Source organism: Drosophila navojoa, chromosome X, assembly GCF_054131105.1.
Source record: "Drosophila navojoa isolate 15081-1374.11 chromosome X, UAZ_NAV_1.0, whole genome shotgun sequence".
Classification (NCBI taxonomy): domain Eukaryota; kingdom Metazoa; phylum Arthropoda; class Insecta; order Diptera; family Drosophilidae; genus Drosophila; species Drosophila navojoa.
Window position 1 is genome coordinate 5,100,072 of NC_142895.1, and position 19,272 is coordinate 5,119,343.

General features: G+C 46.1%; 4 protein-coding genes across 4 annotated transcripts; 2 read left to right on the forward strand and 2 right to left on the reverse strand.

The window, feature by feature from the left end:
• Positions 1-56: 56 nt before the first annotated feature.
• On the reverse strand, positions 57-2,371 carry LOC115564690 (pre-mRNA splicing factor CG9213). The gene is made up of 4 exons (XM_030389294.2): positions 2,207-2,371; positions 1,102-2,151; positions 311-1,033; positions 57-243 (listed from the first exon to the last, which is right to left on the reverse strand). Exons 1-4 carry the CDS (start codon positions 2,243-2,245, stop codon positions 115-117), a joined length of 1,941 nt encoding a protein of 646 aa, XP_030245154.1. The 5' UTR covers positions 2,246-2,371; the 3' UTR covers positions 57-114.
• A 206-nt stretch (positions 2,372-2,577) lies between these two features.
• Arp10 (Actin-related protein 10) lies at positions 2,578-4,299 on the forward strand. Its single transcript, XM_030389297.2, has 3 exons — positions 2,578-2,797; positions 2,877-3,029; positions 3,092-4,299. The coding sequence occupies exons 1-3, from the start codon at positions 2,727-2,729 to the stop codon at positions 3,981-3,983; spliced, it is 1,116 nt and encodes a 371-aa protein (XP_030245157.1). The 5' UTR covers positions 2,578-2,726; the 3' UTR covers positions 3,984-4,299.
• Positions 3,089-10,803, reverse strand: Ranbp21 (exportin-5-like protein Ranbp21). The gene is made up of 2 exons (XM_030389293.2): positions 10,341-10,803; positions 3,089-9,633 (listed from the first exon to the last, which is right to left on the reverse strand). The coding sequence occupies exon 2, from the start codon at positions 9,593-9,595 to the stop codon at positions 5,876-5,878; it is 3,720 nt and encodes a 1,239-aa protein (XP_030245153.1). The 5' UTR covers positions 9,596-9,633; positions 10,341-10,803; the 3' UTR covers positions 3,089-5,875.
• A 152-nt stretch (positions 10,804-10,955) lies between these two features.
• On the forward strand, positions 10,956-18,818 carry Elys (AT hook containing transcription factor 1 homolog). The gene is made up of 7 exons (XM_089264806.1): positions 10,956-11,249; positions 11,323-11,450; positions 11,525-12,793; positions 13,396-13,586; positions 13,648-14,478; positions 14,547-18,570; positions 18,637-18,818. The coding sequence occupies exons 2-7, from the start codon at positions 11,336-11,338 to the stop codon at positions 18,684-18,686; spliced, it is 6,480 nt and encodes a 2,159-aa protein (XP_089120932.1). The 5' UTR covers positions 10,956-11,249; positions 11,323-11,335; the 3' UTR covers positions 18,687-18,818.
• The last annotated feature ends 454 nt before the right edge of the window (positions 18,819-19,272 follow it).

The following is a 19,272-nucleotide window of genomic DNA, read 5'->3' on the forward strand; positions in this document are numbered from 1 at the left end:
CTTGCTCACTTTTTAATTCGATACCATGAAATTTGTTGTACGTATTGTTCTATTTATTTATTTATTAACTGCTGCATTTAATTTGATACAATACAAAAATAATATTAAACCTATTTATGATTTGGTAAAATCGTAATTCTTCCAAGCATCAGTAAATGATTTTACATTAATGTGTATGTTATGTCCTTTAGGCGGATTCCGCCAATGACGCATTTCCAGGTCCAGCATTCCGGCAATAATTTGCTAAATAGATAAAAAGAAATTATTGAAATACATCTATTAAATTTTTTTTTTTTAGAGTGAAGCCAACCTGTGCGTAATTCGGTGGGAAGCGCTCCTGATCCTCGATGACGTGAGCAAAGCCACGATCCATACCAAAATGTACCCAGAAATAGGGCAAGCCTTTTGGTATAGCTGCTCGCAAGGATTTTTTGCCCAAAGATATTAGTTGCTTATTAATGGACCATTCCTGTTCAGACTCCTCGATGGCCTTTTTGAAATAGAATGGAGCTATCTCACCCTTAGACTGCGGTATGGGTATACAATGGACAGACAAGTGTTGACGTCTATACAGCTTATTGGCTATCTCAAAGAATATCACATCCCTATTCTGGGCAGCAAACATTTGGGTTAAAGCCTTACGAAAGGTAGTTAACTCCTCCCAAACGTCCTCGTCAAGCAATGTGCAGGCAGAGACATGCTGCACGGAAGTTAAAATGCAGTGATCTGGCTGCAGCCCCACATGCGAGGGCAAAGTTAAATAGACCTTAGTGCCCACTGAGAGTAGCCTTTCTTTTGCTAACTTTTGGGAGTCAAAGCATCTTTCGCAATTGTCCAAGGTGGCGCTCATCTTTTGTTGTTCCTTTACAGCCCGATTCAGTTCGCGCTGCTCATTATTGCCTTCGGCCATGTCTTTGCGCACACGATCTTCGAAAATACCATCCAGATCATCGTTCAGTTTCTCATTCTTAGATAAAATATTGGCGTATTGTAAATTTGATTCAGCTGAAGTAGCATACTTCTCCCGTTCAAACTGAAAAAAGGAATACATCATATTAGATATATAGTTGCAAATTATATATATGTATATATATGATTAACCATTTGCTTGATATCGTAGCGATTTCCATCCGAAGTGGTTTCCGCCATCTTTTGCATTTTGTCAACCAATTTGCGATCAGCCTTGGCCTGTAGAAGTGGACGTACATTTCCGCTGGCATCGGCGCGGGTAAGCAAGATGTGTTCACTCTTTTGCTCGGTCCTTGTGGATTCGGAATGGTTCTTGCCACTAGCCAGATGTTCGGCTCGAGCTTTACGTGCCATCTCGAGCTGCTTTTTGAGATCTGCAACCAGTTTCACATCGCCCTTAATTTCAGCTTTGACCACCCGTGCGGCCAATGCATTGAATTGCGCATCTGTCAAAGGTATTGGTACATTGGTACGTTGCTGCATCTCGTTATCCGTGCACTCAAGTGACCGATCGCGAGATTCGTGGCCATTTGGATTAACCAAACCATCATCCAAGTTTCTTGTTGGTTTTTTCCAGTTGGATGAGCCAACATATTTTGATGCGGTGGACTGTGTTGGACGTTCGTCGTCGTCCTCAGCGGGCTTCTTAAAAGCTGGCAGACCAGTGCCGTTATTCTTCCAATATGGATTCAGCTCGTTTATGTTTTCGGCCGGATTATAGGCGTCGATTTGCTGCAGCTTTGCGTTAGGTTTTATTGCTTCCCTGCGTTCCTTGCTGAAGGTATTCAGCTTTAAATCGGTGCTGTCAGTCATCCAGCTATCGCGCTGCAATAAAGGCTTTGGCACAATAGGAAGTGGAGCAGTTGCTACTCCTTTATCAGCGGATTTGCGACTGCGCTTCGCTTTCTCCCTAGTCGAATCAGACTCCGAACTACTTGTGGAGCTGGAGCTATCGCTATCGCTATCGCTGTCACTGCTGCTGGAGTATTTTCGTTTCTTCTTGTGCTTCTTTTTAAGAGATTTTTTCGAATGCTTCGATTTTTTGGTCTTTTTTTTTAACTTCTTCGACTTCGATGTGGCCGACTTGGCTCTTCTGCTCATTTTTGGTTTTGCAGTTGGCACCACCCAATTAGTATCGCCACTCACATCATTTTTCTGCTTCTCTGCTTGCGACTCCTTGGCCTGTAGGTAGGATGTTTGTTACTTTCGTATATTGGATTTCGTTCACTGTGTTTACCTGTTGCCCTGGTGCAGTGCGAGATTCGTCACGCTCCATCTCAAATTTGGAATTAATAACGACTTTAGAATGCGCAGTTCATGTGAGACTTGACAATGATAATCCTCGCACAGGTAAACAAATTAAAGCACTCTTTAATGTTAATTTGGAACTTTGGAAACAGCTGTGCCAAGCATTAAATATATCGATACTACTTTTATTTGCATTTGAAAAGTACGTTAATTTATGTACACAAAATTGAATAAGTTTCATTACTAACATAAAAATGTATTCTGGAAAATCAAACTGTAATTAGTCTCTCCATGATTTTAGGGCTCGTTTTTGGTTGCAGCTTGCCTTATTTTTAAACAAATGGGACATTCTTTCTTAAGTAGAGGAAATCTATCGGTATCGCATATACCGCAATGGTTTGCATGCCTATCGATAGCGCGATATGCAAAACACTCAGCTGTTGCCTTTTTGTGTGGCTTGCATTTGTTAACAATTATTGTCGCCTGCTAAACAGAATACCATATCAATCATGCCGCTTTACGAAAGTGTAATGCAAGAGAAACCCCCAATCGTCCTAGACATTGGCAATGCGTATACCAAGTAAGTGCAACGATTGCAAAAATATATCCACTTTGTTCTGATGATGATATCATCCCAATTGTTTTGGCCATATTTGCAGGCTCGGCTTTGCAGCAGAGTCTCATCCACGTAAAATAATACCCACGGAAGTGGTCTTGACCACAACTGGGAAAACCAAGCTGCTCTTTGACTATGCAACAACGGAGGAGCTATACGACCAAATTGTTGACTTCCTGCAAACCATTTTCTTCAAGTACCAAGAGAGATTGAGCTGTGTATTGTAGAATGGGTTATTTAAGCTTTCATTAATTACAGGCACCTGCTGGTCAGTCCGAAGGAGCGTAAATTTGTGATTGTGGAGAACATTTTTGGCCAGACAATTATACGGGAGACCCTAGCCCGAGCACTCTTCATACACTTTGATGTCTCTTCGGTGCTTTTTGTGCCTGCCCATTTAATTTCTCTGTCCACGTTGGCTGTGCCGACGGGCCTGGTTGTGGACATTGGCTACAGTGAGACAACGATAATGCCTGTGTTTAGCGGCGTCCAAATTATGTCTGCATTCAAGGACCAGAGCTATGGCAGCAGAGCAGTGGAAGAGGAGATCAAACGGCAGCTGCTAGCAACGGGCGTCAAGGAACAATTGCTAACGCCCAGCGTCCTGGAGGATATTAAAGTGCGCACCTGCTTTGTGAATAGCTTTGAACGTGCCTACAAAGAGGACAGGCAATCGCCACCCGATGTGGAATATGGCATCTGTGATGATGATGCTGTCATTAGCATTCCCGGCAGCCTGCGTGAATCTGTTTACGAGCTGCTCTTCGAACAGAATAATGAACGGGATAGCTTGCCGCATTTGATATTGCGCGCCATACTCGATTGCAGCATGGATGTACGTCGCGCCCTGGTGGAGAGCATCTTTGTCATTGGAGGTGGGGCCATGGTGCCGGGTCTGCTGGCACGACTCAAGCAAGAGCTGCAGCACTTGCTGGCCAATGATGACTACTATGCGACACGTTTCCATGGCCAATTGCAGTTCAAGTTCTATCAAGCGATTGGCAAACAGAATTTCACAGCCTGGCTGGGCGGTTCCTTGTGCGGTGCCACAGATCTCATCCAAACGCGGTCGCTAACCAAGGACTCGTACCTAAAGAACGAGCATGTGCCCGACTGGAGTAATCTGTGCGACAATCGGCATGGTGGCTAAGGATTAAAGGAACTCTCTCTATATATACATATATGCTATATAAACAATCTATGCATACGCGTATTTTTATTACAAATTGTATCATATATATATATATACGATCCTCGGTCTCAGTATGTATATATATATCTATATTTGAATTGTATTATGTTATATTGTAAGCTAAAAGTGAACTTTTGTTTTGAGTAGGAAAATGACATACGAGTATAAAAATGTTTCTTTTGCGCTTAAAGCTACAAAGATGTTTCTTATGGGATTATTGTGCATTGAGAAACTCGATATTTAAATATATATATATAATTATTCAATATCTGTATGTATAAAGAATTTTTATTTTATTTTTTTTTTTTTATTAACTTGGCTAATTATGCAAAAAGGCTTTTTGGATATATTTTTTTTTTTTTTAAATTAGGAAATGCGTTTCGTTTATGATTAGAATATATTTCTTGTTTATATTTTAACATTTTAAGCAGCATGTGCTAATTTTTGATAGTGTTATTTAAACCCGTTTTTCATTGAATTTATTTCGGAGTGAAGCCCATTAGTATAACTAGGATCCTCGACTATTAAATGTTTTTCTGTACTTTACGGCACTTTGTGTTCTTTTTTTTTTTGTTACTATTTTTTTTTTTTTTATTATAGTTTTTCGTTTTTTATTCGCTTTTAAAAATATAATTTCAGTTTTTGAATATTGTAAAATATATCCCAATATAAATGTGTGTAGGTGTGTGGGGCATGGGGGTGTTTGTGTGTAAGTGTGTTGTGTGTGTGTACAAGATGATATTACACATTAATAACTCCTGTTTGATTAGCCTAAAACCCTAAGCGTAATTTCAATAATTTTATTTTCTTCAAATATGTATACAATATTTATTAAGGGTATTCTACTTTTCTTATTCTTCTTCATCATCATCTAATTCGAATATACAATTTGAAAAATGTTATATATTTATAAATATATATATATAATTGTAAATAATTTATATAAAAATGTGGGCGCTCAACTATTGATTTACTGCAAGGCCAATTTACTGTTCGAGCATTACTTGGTGTTTCTTATTGTTGTTGTTGTTGTGGTTCTTAACTATTATGTGTATATTTCTATTTCTATTTCTATTTCTTTTCTTTTCATTTTCGTTTGTGCAAAATAACAAATTTTGGGGAACAATAAATAACAAAAAGCTACTGCCAAAACAAGTGGGAAAAATAACTGGAAAATGTAAAAGTTAAAAAAGGTGCTAAGGGAGCTTAAACATTAAAAGTGTTATACAATAAATAATAGCAAAAAAATGTTTACAATTTTGTGTTTTTTTTTTTTCCTTTTTTTTATATGTGTAGCAAGTAGTTGCAGCAAAACTTGTGGCAATTGTGGCAGTTGGAGAGATGAGAATAAAGCAAGGAGCGGAACAGCTAGAGATGAGGCTTAGAAATGGAGCTAGCTAAAGTTGAAACTTAAAGCAAGGCTTTCGGGTTCGGTATTGCACTCGCTCGCAGCAGTTGATGACTGCAACAGACTGTAGCCATGTTCACGTGGGAATCGTGTGAAAGCCATAGCTATAGCTATGTTTAAAACTAGGATTTGGATGGCAATGATAATGAGGGTGTGTATGCGTGAGTGTGTATGTGTGAGTGTGTGTGTGTGTGTGTGTGTAAGGGGGGTAGCTTCCGTTCCAGGCAATATTGGCTTGGGTATTGCTTCTACTCCTCCAGTTGTTGTTGCTTTCTGCTGCTGCTACTGCTGCAGCTAATGCTGCCTAACTAGTTTACAATTAATTTACTTTCAGTCGTCGCCGCGGCGGGACGGCATGGGCAACATCGATTATCGATTATCGATCCGTCGATCATTATTATCGGCATCGGCATCGAGTCGTCGTCGTCGTCGTCGCCGCCTGTCACTTTTCGGTGTGGAACAGCTTGCTCAGATTGGCATTCTGATTGCTGTCCATGATGTCGACGCTGGTTGAGTTGATTTGCTTTTGATTTGACTGCATCGGTGGCAAGTTGGCGATTTGCACCTCGTGCCGGAACAATTGATTGACGCTGCGTCCCACTAGCTGGGCGGTCAGCTTCTTGAATATGTCCTTTTTGGCGCGATCCACCTTGTTGCCCTTGACGGGAGCCACCGCGACCTTTTCATCGAACTTTTGCACATCCGCCGCATTGACGCTTGGAATGTGCTGCAAAACTTCGCTGAGCACTGGGAATTTCGGACGCAGCAGTTCATAGAACTGAACGCCGAGTGTTATCAATCCGGATTGATTCGCCTCATGCTGGCCATGCACCTGCATGCCCTGCAGCACCGCTGTAAAGGCACTCACGGCCTTATTCTCATCCATCAGCTGCTCGGCGGCGAGAAAGCGCATGACGGGCGCCGCTATATTCACAGCCTTCATGCTGCACATGCCATCGTTCCAGGCGATCGCCTTCAGCAGTGTCATCAGGATGTAGTTGCCGATCATGCCATTGCGCAGCAGCTGGCCACCCAGATCGCTGATGGTGTCCGAGAGCAGGGCGGATTGCGAGGCACGCGACTGTGGTACACTGTCCATGGAGTGCTCCTCGTTCTCCATTGCCACCACGTTGGCACCACCAGCCGCATTCACATGATCCGCACCGATTTGACCGCCCACCAAGGCGATCTTTAGCACATCGAGATATTCGCGTGTGAGTGTCCGATTCAGCTGATCCTCGAGCACCTCCTGTGTGTCGTTCACCTCGCCATTCAGCTGCCCCGACTCGTACAGTGACGAGATGTAGATCCAGCGACGTGTCAGCCGCTCGCACATGAGCGGAGTCAGATGAGCGAAGAGCGGCACCAGCACCGACTCATAGAAGCTGGGCGGGCACGAGTAGACGAATGGCTTAAAGAATACTCGGATTATGGGTCGCATACGATAATCGGGTATGATGTCCAAGCAGCTGAACACATTGCTGATTATGGCATCGGACAAACCCACCAGCTGGTAGAGATCACGTCCGAGAGACGGACCCGCCGAACCCATCAAATGATAGCAGCCCTCGCTGACCACAGTCATGAAGGTTTGCATCTTCTCGAAGGCGGTTGGTTCCGATTTGATGGTCGGGTCCAGGGGATCAGCGGGTATGGCGCATATGCCCATCAGCAGCTTCTTCTCATGCTCCAGCATGCCGTGAATATTGCGATAGCCCTCGGAGAGAGCAGCCAATGCCTCCGGCCGGAAGAGCTCATTCAGAACACGCATCAGGCTAAGCACGTGCGAGAGCAGCGGCACCACATGCTTCGTTGCCGGATTCCTGCAGATGGGATTGCCCAGATCTGTGCAGCCAATGACAAAGCCACCGCGCTGGGCGCGATCCGGATCATCGGGCCAGGTGCACCGTTTAACGACACCCAGGACCACATGCAGAGCATCCAGAATCCGCGAACGTTGCACAACGGAGGGATCACGGTCAATATCGTAGACGGGCGGCTTGTCCAATCCAACGAAACGCATGAACTCCAGCGGGGATTTGAATACATCGCCAAAGCTGAGCCACTCCGAGCGCTTCTGCTGGATGATGTGCTCGATGAAGAGCGTCTGACGCTCAAAGTCACAGAAATGATTCGAGATTAGGATGAGCGCCTCCTGCAGCGTGGTGCGCATCATTCGGCACAGATGAGGCGACGACGGCTCCTTAAGCAGGCACTCCACGTGATTGTTGATCTGCTCGAAAACGGGCAGCAAGAGCAGTGGATACTTGTGTGCCAGTTTGACCAGCAACGAGGCAGCATGTCGACGCAAATTCTTAGCGGACTTCTGTTGCACCTTCTCTAGCTCATTGGGTGGCTTCAGAACCAATGCGCGGAAGATCTTGTCCAGGACACGGGGCAGGAGCGTCACACCACTCATGGCCACACAATTGTTGGGCGTCAGTTGGCACGAGGACATGCTGAGGAACACAAACAGCGCTGATATGCAAGATAATAAAATGGAATAGATTAATGGATTTGATGTTTCCAGCTTGAGGCACTCCTCCAGCAAACGAAGGCCGCCCGCGACAGCTGGCCGCTCGGACACCATCAAAATGCGACTAAGTACACCATCCAGGACACAGACCAACGCATCCCACTCCAAGTAAATGGGATCGAGTACACTGCAACTCATGTTCGACATTTCCTGTTCCGTGTGAGCGTTGCGCAGTCGCATCTGCAGCCACTGCTCGCAATAGCCGTACGTTATCAATGGCTGCACCAGCGTTGCCTGCCGAAAGATCTCGAGGAAGTCGGTGCGACAGCGAAAGAAGTATATGGCAAATTCCTCCTCGCTGTCGTACTCCATGCGTATGTAGGCCTCAGTGCTGTTGGGCAGCAGGACTTGGGTGACTCCATCCGATTGTTGGCTTGGATACGATATCTTGACAATGCGCGGCGCAATGGTTTGTATTAGCTTGGGAATGTAGTTGACCATCAGGTAGTCCTTGGAGCAGCCGTCGTGCTTCAGCAGCAGCTGCCAAATCAGGGTGGCTCCATGTGCCACAGTCAGCGATGGATGCTGGGCGAGCAGTAGCAGACATTCAAACATTACATTCAATTGTGCCGGTCGCTGGGTGCCCTCGTCCTTGCCCCACAGCGCAACCAATTGTTGCACCATGCCGTTCAGCACTTGAATGAGTTTCTTGAGGAAATTATGGTGCTGTTCGATGGCCTGTGCACTGCTGGTGTCCACCTGCATTTGGGTGGCCGTGTAGATGTACCGTAAGGGCTCCTCGCCATACAGCTGGAGCAGGGGTTTGCGCTCCTTTGTCTGGCCCTTACGATTTGTGATTTGTGCGAGACATTCGGCAGCATTGCATTGGAATGCTTTATCATTCAGGAGTATGCAAAGGAAATGCATCAGTTTTCCGTTGCTCGACATGATGTGATTGATGCTGACCCACTCCACAAAGCCGCTCAGCGTCAGCAGCACCGTCTCAACGACTCGGCTGTGGGCATTCGCCTTGTGATAGTTGCCCAAACGGGTTGTTTCCCGGAATGCGGTCACATGCTGTTCGATCAGACGCAGAAAGAACTCAAATATATCATTCATGTTGTTGTTGAGTGCCTGATACATGTCCTTGCGTCGCTGATTCGATTCGATTGTCTGGAGCAGCGCCACGTCCTCAACCAAGCGCAAGAAGACCAACAAAACTAGCTCCGTTTGAGCCTCACCATTGGTGCAAGCCTGCGACAGTTCGGGCAACAGATCTGACCACTGTTGGGGCCATTCACGCTTGATCATCTCGACAATGATGCGCGAGAGAGCGTCCTTTAAATGCAACAGCGTGCGATCCTCGGCTGGGCCAACACCCAAATTTAGCATCTTGATGGCATTATCCTTAATGTACACTTTCTCCTCGTGTGTTATGCAATTCCATTTGAATTTGATTGTGTACTCGATTAGCTGTAGGCCGAAGTGCCGCACCTCCTGATTGAACTGAGCCGAGCTGGCCAAATAGAGTCCCACCTGGGCGCACAGAGGTGACTCCTCCTTGAAACGCTCGCAGGCCATATAAGCTTCGAGCCGTGCCTGGTGTACGGTCATTGGATGCATTATCAGGTCCACGGCTTTCGCCAGCTCTGCGGCTAGAGCCTCCGTAACCCCATGCTGGGCCATCCTCCACGAGTTTGCTTCTTAATTCCCTCGATCTTCACCTAAAATAATATTTTACACACACACACAGACAAATATAAAGAAATATATTAAAAACGTCATATAAATGCTGCAATCTTGTTAATTAATGTGCAATTCTTTAGCTACATACCCTACACTATAAATCATTTTTGTTTATTTACATTGAATGTAATAGCATATGACATATGCTTATTTTTTCAAACGTTCAGCTTTGAAACTCAACCTACATAAATTTAGCATAGCGATGACTCTTCCAGTTAATCCTTATTTAATGTATTTAACATTTGTACATATGATTAACTAATTTAAATTTACTAACGGAGGAAGCATCAATATGTAAAAAAAAAAAAACACACACACACAACTGAAGTTCCGAGTTTTATATGAAATTGATGGTAGAGTATTTAAAGTTCGTCACTCGCCTGTTAACTTCCACCTTTTGTCTTTTTATTATTTTGTTTCTCTTTTTTTTTTTTGTATAATTATCTTTGAGTTCTTTTTACGAGTGTTGGTAAATTGTTGCACTTGTATTGGCGCACGTTTAGCTGCAAAGCTGTTTTTCCTTCACGCTAAGCTTTAAACACTGCTTCGTTGGTATGCGTGCGTACGTGCGTATGTGTATGTGCGTGCGTATTTTCGTCTGTAAGTAACGGAAATGCTGCCATCCTTTGCATTTGCCATTTGCTGGAATGTTTACACTGTTAGTACACACTGTTTATCGTCTTACCCGGTTTGCCGGTATTCAAAGCAAAAATAAATAAATTAATGCCGAATCGTTTTATGCTGCCTGCTGCTGCTCCTCCTTGGCTTGGCCGCCGCCTCTGTTGCGCGCGCGTGTGTGTACTTTCGATTTTTGTGTGTTGCTGCTGTTGCTGTTGTGCGGAATTTTTTCGCCAATGCGGTTAGGGCCCCCAGACGTCGCATGCGATTGCGATTAGTGTTGCTTGCTTGGCTCTCGTTGAGTTCGTATGTCGGCTGCGTTCTTTCCAACTGTTATTTCCTATTAGTTGGTATTTCATTCAAATTCGCATTTATCGCCAAAGCAGAAGTCTCATTTAAAATTTAATGTGTGTTCACATTTGAAATGATTTGAGCTATTTGAAATACTATGTCTTTTTTCGAGGGGCTACGTTTCTGTGCAAGGAACGCAGCATGCTGAGTCGATAGCAAGTCTCGTCAGTCTGGTGCGATACATTTCCAATCGATAAGAACATCGTTGCTTACAGTGTTGCTGATGATATTCGCTAAAGTTGCGTAAATTGATTCGAATAGCTTTAGTTTCTTAGGAGCCTCGCAATCAATCAGTCAATGACGTGACTCCGTGCGAATAGATCAGTGTCTATACTCTGTCTATAATGAAAAAAGCTGTGAAATTTAAAAATGTTTATAGAACAGAGACCTTAGCTTTGATCATAGCGCCTGGCACTAGTTCACATGTCGAGTCTATATAAATATCGTACATTAGCTAACACTGATAACTCTCAGCAGCGTCTGGAACTAAACAAAACAACAACACCAACACGACCGGCATGTGTGCGAAAATGCCAAAGCGAAGCGCGATGCAACATAACTAGGATTTTATAAACTTTTGGAAGTCTATCTACTTTAATATAAAGCAAACAAAATTAGCAGTGAAGTAAATATCATAATATACACACATATATATAAAAATATATATAGAACTATATATATTCCATATTCAATGCTAGGATACAAATAAGAATGGAGTGGTATGAAATAAAGGCAACTAATAATCGGACAGTGAATTTCGCTGAACGTTCCAAACCTGGAAATAAAGAGGTGCCCAGCAAGCAGAACAACGAGCTCGACATTGGCTGTAAGTGGTTTAGAATTACAAAAACTCATGTTTACATTACCATATATGCTATTTATTTACTTTGCGATTTGCAGCTGATTATATTGGAGGCATCATAAATCGCGGCAACTGGGGTTGGATGTCGCGAAGGGATGTGGATACGGCCTCCATTACGATATATCAGCTCAGCAATGGATATCCCATTGCCAGCTACACGTTTCTGAGCGAGCAAAATCTGAAGTGCAGCATAAGCTGTGTGGAAGAACTGACAGTACCTGGCCTTGGCAATCGCGTCCTCTTAGCTGTATGCATTGAAGTCCTGCAAGGGGGAACACAGTTGGCTCTCTTCTCGCCCACCAATAGCCAAGTGCTGCGCTACATAGATTTGAATAACGCAGAGATCAATGTCACTTGCATGGCGTTTCTGGATGAGCATATATGTGCCAAATCGAAATTTCATCAATTCGATGGCTGTTTGGCTATGGGCACAACCGCTGGCAATGTGCATCTAATGGATGTGAATGCCAGCCAAATTGTTGCCAAGATGGGCGTAAATCTTTGCCTGTACGATAATGAGGTGGAACATAGAGATATTCATTGCATTAAGTCTCTAAGTCAACTGGATCAGAATCTCATTCGATGCCGACAGGAGGACATTCACCTGGCATTTGACGTGAAGATTCCCACGCTTACTCCCAGTCCCATATCCAAACTAATGCCAATGAAACTGGTTTACGGCTTCGTTGCGGGCATGCAGGATGGACGCGTCTGCGTCTATGATCTAAGAAGTATGCAGCCGGTCGCCCAGATACGTCGGCCCGACGAGCACTTGCCTTCACCTGTGGTTGGACTCTGTTACATTGTGCCGCCGGATGATCCGCAACCATGCTACTATATTTGCGCCGTTTATGATCAGGGCGATGAATTGATTTCCGCGATGCATTCATTCAACTACAGACGCCCGAGCCCAGTGTCCCTGGATAATGGAGAATTCGCTTTGCGTGACTTTCAAGCCGCAACCACTCGCATTCGTATATCATTGGACACTGAAAGTTGTTCGTTCATCGGGTGCACCACAGCTTCCACGTTTGCCTCTGGAGAGCATGGCACCGTACTGACTGCCATTACCTGGCGCTCGCAAATGGATAATCGCATCAAATTAGTCATATTCGACATCAATCAATGGTACAAGGAGGAGATGCCCACTCACCCAAATCCACAAGAGGATCTGAATTATCTGTGTGGCTTTATCCTCAGTGGTCAGCACGTGGGACTGGCCTTGCAGCTCGATACCGATTCGATTATTCCGTTTATTTCCCTGCAATGTCATGATGCTTACTATTTTCCCAAAGCGCTGTCGTTTGGTAAGTCTAGAAAAGCACGGAAAGCACATGAAATTAGGAACGTCTGAAAGGGCTCTTTGTTAAAAGTTAACTTGCAAATAAAAGCTTCACTTACAGTGAAAGCTCACCAATATTCGTCTGTCTCTCCTTCTCTCTATCAGCCTACTGCTTATTTCAGATATTCTCTTATTGAAGAGATGGCCTTGATCTATACGTTAGTTTGATTGATTGTTCTTGTCGTCATCCTTATCGTTATCAAGAGTCTGATATTTACTGACATTCTGCACTATCCCCCCTATCTCTCCCTCTCTCTCTCTCTCTCTCTCTCTCTCTCTCTCTCGCTTTCTCTTCCTATTTTCCTATCAGTATTCAGCATATTTTAGATATTCTCTTAATCTATCCGATAGTTCGATAGTTTCATTGTTCATCCTCTCGTTCTCTTTCACTCTATGCCCCTCTCTCTCTCTCTCTCTCTCTCTCTCTCTCTCTCTCTCTCTCTCTCTGTCTCTTGTTTTCTCTCCCCCTCTATTGGTCTTCTGCATATATCTGATATCTTAATTTGTCCCTTCCTATCCTATTTTCATCTCTGACATTTTACAATCTCATCTCTCTCTTTCTCTTAGATTGCATGCTGATGACAATTAAAGGCTGTCAACAGTTTGAATATATGGGCGTTCAGCGTAGTTTCTTGAATTCCCTGTACTACAATAAGGCAAATATATTTCTTAATCCGGAAGCCTATGTCAGGGATATTGTGAGACTTCGAATGTTACCGCAATTTCATAATGTCGAACCGCACTGGTCACTCTCCAAGGTATGTTGACAGGCGCTTCAGTAGTGTGGAGCCCCTCAATGATGCCTTCTTCCTTTTGCAGCTCGAAATGTACGAGCTGATTATGTCAATGGGACTGGAACAGGATCGTATGTGGCTGCTGAAGAGCTGCGCCCGCAGCTGCTTGGACGGCAGCTTGCTGTGCAATATGATGAGCTCGACAAAGCTGTCGTTGTCCGTGATAACCAATTGGATTGTGAGGCGCGCCAGGCATATCAAGCAACGTTGCGCGGATCTATGCGAGGGCATCTTTGACTGTGGTGCCTATGCGCTGGAAGAGCGCGAACGCAAAGAGATGCAGCATCTGAACAATCAGCTCCTCAGGCTGTCCGAAGTGCAGCACTTGCTCGTAAAGCTCACCAAGGCTCGTTTGAATCTAGAGCTAGTCGATGATTTGGAATTTACACAGAATACCCTGAAGGTTCTATATGATTATCAGCGCATACTCCACTGGCTTATCGAAAGCGGCATCTTGCCGGAGAGTAGCCAGGAACAGCAGCAGTCGATGCCATCGATACGACGCGACTATGACAAGCGACGAGCTCAACTGAAACGTTCCGCAAAACACAATGCCAAGCTCTACGTAGACGAGCTGATGCACCAATATGGATTCCAGGCTGAACTGAAGAAGCTTAATGAGGATAGACTCTACCCGCCCCAGTCGCTGCAAACCCTGATGCGTTTAATGTTGCTGCAGGACTTCAACTTGGAGCAGAAGCACGAGCTTATGCTATATCTAATTTTAGATTTGGATCAGTTCTACAAGAGCGGTGAGCACGAATTGTACAAGGATTTCGCCGAGTCATTTGGCCTAGCCGAGCCATTTGTGAAGTGTGTGCGCTCCTTTTGGTTTCTGGACAAGGGCGATCATGAGGTAGGCTAACTGGCTGTCCCTTTCTAATTGAAGAGTTCTCACATTAGCTTTCTCGCTTCTTCCCTTAGACGGCACTCGATATTTTGTATAGGGGACGCACTGGACGTGGCGTCTATACCGAATGGCAGACAAAGCATTTGATCGAAACGCTGCTCCATTACAATGCGAATGCGGAGGCATTGCAAGTGGTGAATATGCCGCCCGGATATGTTTCCTCTGAGCTTAAGCTGCAGGTGCTCTTGGCCAACAATAATATACCGGAAGCATTCCATCATGCGCGGTTCTGCATGGACAAGGATGGTCGTCCGTTGCTGGAGCATTTTTTTCAGCATTGCATCGTGGAAGGCAAATTCAATGTCCTGGCCACTCTCTGTTTGCGCGACAATGAGGAGCAGCTCGTCTATCGCCAGCTGCGACAGTGCAAGACCCGCGCCGCCGACTGCATTCAATTGATTCTGCTGCTCAAGCGCTGCAAGTATATCGAAGCGGTTTCCTTTATGGACGAGGTGGCCGCAGAGCGGGAACTGAGCGACGAGACAAGTGGCATCCTGACCGCCTACCGGACAACCATGGCGCCCGTCACCCAATCCATAGCGGGCTCATATTTCCGCGTACGCAACAGGCTGAATGGGAATCACTTTACGAATTTCTCGCCGGAGCCATTCAGCTGTCAGCTGGCTAAGCAGCTTGCCAACGGTCACATGGGCGACATATTCCAGAGCTCCGCTATGAGCGCCCACTGGGCGACGCGCCACCCCAACGATCCAAGTTTCTTTAGATTGGACAGCCGCAATATACCTTTTCTGCGCAGTGCTTCGAAGGCGCTTAAGGAGTTGCCACAGCTGCACCGGTATGTGCGTCCGACACCATACCAATGCGCCGAGAAGCGTCTCTATCCGTGCTCCACTCCCGGAACGTTGGGCCCGCAATCTAAGCGGCGCCGCCTACTGGTCGAAGATGAAACAGTTCCCAATTTTCCCCACTCATCGCATGAGGAATACGATCTGATGTATGAAGATAACGCAATGAATATGGATCTGCATAGTTTGCGCGTGGCCAATGATTTGCTGCATCCGCCCAGCTATCTGTTAACCAAATCCGAAGCTGACGCGGCAACGAGCATAACGCAGGGGCAGCGTCCCACCATACTGAAGAGCCGTTTGCTTCGACGCCAGCCAATGCAGCGTCCAAACTTTAGCTTCCTGCCGCCCATACCGCTGGACAAGACAATGCAGGATGTGGAAATGATGGAGATGGATGAGGAGGAACAGACGGTCTCGGACTTGGATGGAGATGAAATATTTGTGGAAATTGAGCAACAATTGGAGAGCTCCACCAGACCAGAAGCCGAGCCGGAGCAGCAACAACATAACAGCTCGGACACTGAATCCGAGTACATGTCGCCGGTGGCCTCGGCGAATGCTTCATTTGCTTCATTCAGTGGATGCAATCGGGAACAGCAACTGGAATCGAAGCAGCAACCGGAACAGCAACATGAACAGCAACAAGAACCTTCACGATCATTCACAATGGCACCACCAACTGGTCCACAGCCACGCAGCTCATTGAGCAGCGGCTTTGGCAGCTTCGCCACTGTACAAACGGGCAGTACAGCCGGATCGCTGCAGCTGAATGCATTTCAGCCGCCTGTTTGCTCCTCGAAAATGTTCGAGAGCACATCGAGGGTGGTTAGCAGCACGTACCAGGTGAAGATGTCGGAGCGAACGACCATTTGCGGGGACATCGATGAGCCGAGCAGCTTGGCAACGGGTTGGTCCATGCCATCCGCCCTGGGGAAAACAGTCCACATTGGTTCATCGGCTGATAGACCAATGCTGCAAATGCTGGACACGACGCTGGGCATGTCCTCCTATGATATGACAGCAATGGATGCCATGGCCGAGCAGGAGACGGAGAGGGTAGGACAGAGAGAACCGGAGCCGGAGCCAGTGACAGAGCCAGAGCCAGAGGCAAAACCAGAGGCAGATGCAGAACCAGAGGCGGAACCAGAACCAGAACTAGAACCGGAGCTGGAACCAGAACCAGAACTAGAACAGGAGCCGGAACCAGAGGCTGAATCTATTCCATCACGTAAGCAAGCAAGTCCATTGGCCTACATAGATCTAGAAGACGACGAAAATGAAGCCGAAGTTGAAGCTGAAGTCGCAGCCGAAGTCGAAGCCGAAGCCGAAGGCGATGATGTGGAAGTAGATGAGGAAGAGCTGGAAGTGGGCCACGAGGAGTTGGCACCATTGCAACCACATGAATCACAGGTGGACGAAGAGGATGATGCCCGCGACGATGTGGAGCAGCAGGAGCAATGCACATCGTCCAGCTTTGACCAGACAACTATTCCACTCTCCTTCAATCGTGGCTCGCCCAGCTATAGCGTAAGCAGCGAACTCTCCGATTTGTCCTCGCCACGCACGGATGCGCCCGTTTATTCAATTGTGGTGGAGTCCACCAATTCTATTAGTGACTCACGTTCGCCCGCCTCCCATACGCCCAACTCGTTTCTGCCCAGCGACACGAATGTCTCCCAGAACTCCAGTCCGCGTGCTCATGGTGTGGGCGGCGAGGGCGGCTCGAATCGTTCGCTCTATCGTGCAAACAGTTTGGAAACGGTGGATGATCTGGACACCACAAAGGGCTCCTTGGAGGAGGACGACGATGTGGATGAGGAGGATGAGTGTGTCATAGCGCTTGATGGCACCGAGGTGCGCGGCTATGTGGCGCGTGCCGAGCCTGTGGCTGCTTGCAACAGCGCCGAGTTGTTTGCCTTCAAGCAACAGGACGAAACGGAGCAGCAGGCCAACCAAGCGCCATGTCCTTCATTGGTCGCCACGGCTAACAGTGACTCAGTAATGGCCTATACCATCAACTTGGACAGCGTGGACAGCGTAGAAGTGCAGCCGGCAGTGGCAACGGTTACCAGCATTGGCGGCTCCAGCAATGATTCCGTGGCCACAGTTGCTTTCAGCGAGCACAAGGATCAGCAGGACAAACAGGATCAACAGCAAGAACAAGAGCAGGAGCCGGAGTTGCCAATGAATGTGGATGAAGTTGAGGAAAAAGCAGTGGCACCTGCCCAAAGCGCTCTAGATGTAGCTGATTCAATTGCCATCAATCTGGACTCCGACATGGACTCGAATCCCAGCCTGCTGGTGCTTTCCGATAAGGAGGAAATGGATGTGGAAATGAAGGACGAGGGCGAGAAGAATAATAAGCCGCTGGTCGAGACTGTGACTGTGATTGACACTGAGACTGAGACTAAGGAACCGGATCAGCCCTTGGAAATTCAACAGCCCATCCAAGTGGATAGCGCCGAACAGTCCATTCATCTAGATTCCGATAAGGAGGTAGACGCCGAGGAGGAAAATAAGTCCCAGGACATTTCGCGACAGGTACTGCCGCGCACAAGAGGCTCACTCCGCAGCCTGAGTGGCACGCCGCCCTTGCAGCAGTGCAGGATACGCCTTCGCAATGAAAACCATCGCAGAAGTGTATCATCCACTCGCAGTACACCATCGCCCTCTCTACGCTCGCGTTTGCGCAGCGCCAGCAGCTCTGGAACGGTCGCCGAGGACCAGCTACCGGAGAACGATGCGGAAACTTCACGTGGTACAACGGACAGTCCTGACCCAACCAAATATCCAGTAACCAAACGTCGTAGTCTGCGCGGCGGTTCCTTGCCCCCGATTTCTACTGTGCCGGTGTCCACACCTAAGCGACGCCGGAAGCTGTTACCCCGTCCAATGGAGGTGATAGACGAGACTGCCGAAGCCCAGTCGTCAACGACACCGCGCACACGCTCGCGCAGGCAGCTCGGCCAGTCGACGGCCAGCGTTCCGGTCTTAGTAGCAGCTGAGCAGAATGTGGATAGCAAAACATCGCATAACAAGTTGCGGAGCAATAGTGAGCCACCTTCGCCAATAGTTGTTGCGGCTCCAGTCAAAGGCAGACGTCGCGTCAAACCCAGCATAGAAGAGCCTCTGAAGAAGGATGTTGCGCCAAGGAATCTGCGCAGTCGACGCAGTACTACCGAGGCAGACGCGGAACAACCTACGACATCTTCGTCAGCTCGATCCACTGGTAAGTATACGAATTGCCGGACATTTGCACGCCTGGATCAACTAAAACTTTACACTTTATTTACAGTCAGTGATTCCAGTGTGCCCCTCAAGAAACGTGGACGGTCCAAGAAGTAGCCTATACCACCCATACAACAACACCATATATATTTTGCTATAGTTGATAGAAACATTATTTTTGCTTTTCTTTAAATTTGTTTGGCTTGTTCATTGAATTCAAATTGCCAGGAAGCGGCAAAGTTACATATACTGAAATGTTATCAAAGAAAAAGGATGAAAAAAAGGAGAATAACTGTTGAGCGTTTTGTGTTGTCCAATTGTTTGTTCTTGCACAATATATCGATAACATCGTTATAGAACTGCCTGTGACTCTAAAACTCAATGAAGTGAACACAGAAGTGTATTATTAAATTATGAATTTTGAATAGATATATACAATTATATACCGAAGTTGAAAATATCTATGCAATGTTAAATAAAAAATTTATGTTTTAAATACAAATTTTGAAATGCAATGACTGTTGGGGGAGGTGTCATAGCACTGAGCTATTTGGTCGGTTGTGTTTAGTATCGATATATCGATAGGTTTATATACGAAGGAAGTGAGTTAATCGCTTGATATTGTTTCGCTATTTGGTCGGTTGAGTTTAGTATCGATATATCGATAGATGCATGTACGAAGGAAGTGAGTTAATCGCTTGAA

Coding starts and splice junctions, on each gene's coding strand:
- LOC115564690 (XM_030389294.2), bottom strand. CDS start 2,245: ATGGAGCGTGACGAATCTCGCACTGCACCAGGGCAACAG. Junction 2,152..2,206: donor GCACTGCACCAGGGCAACAG/GTAAACACAGTG, acceptor TCCTACCTACAG/GCCAAGGAGTCGCAAGCAGA. Junction 244..310: donor TCCCACCGAATTACGCACAG/GTTGGCTTCACT, acceptor TTATCTATTTAG/CAAATTATTGCCGGAATGCT.
- Arp10 (XM_030389297.2), top strand. CDS start 2,727: ATGCCGCTTTACGAAAGTGTAATGCAAGAGAAACCCCCAATCGTCCTA. Junction 2,798..2,876: donor ATTGGCAATGCGTATACCAA/GTAAGTGCAACG, acceptor CCATATTTGCAG/GCTCGGCTTTGCAGCAGAGT. Junction 3,030..3,091: donor CTGCAAACCATTTTCTTCAA/GTACCAAGAGAG, acceptor CATTAATTACAG/GCACCTGCTGGTCAGTCCGA.
- Ranbp21 (XM_030389293.2), bottom strand. CDS start 9,595: ATGGCCCAGCATGGGGTTACGGAGGCTCTAGCCGCAGAGCTGGCGAAA.
- Elys (XM_089264806.1), top strand. CDS start 11,336: ATGGAGTGGTATGAAATAAAGGCAACTAATAATCGGACAGTGAATTTC. Junction 11,451..11,524: donor CAACGAGCTCGACATTGGCT/GTAAGTGGTTTA, acceptor TGCGATTTGCAG/CTGATTATATTGGAGGCATC. Junction 14,479..14,546: donor TGGACAAGGGCGATCATGAG/GTAGGCTAACTG, acceptor TTCTTCCCTTAG/ACGGCACTCGATATTTTGTA.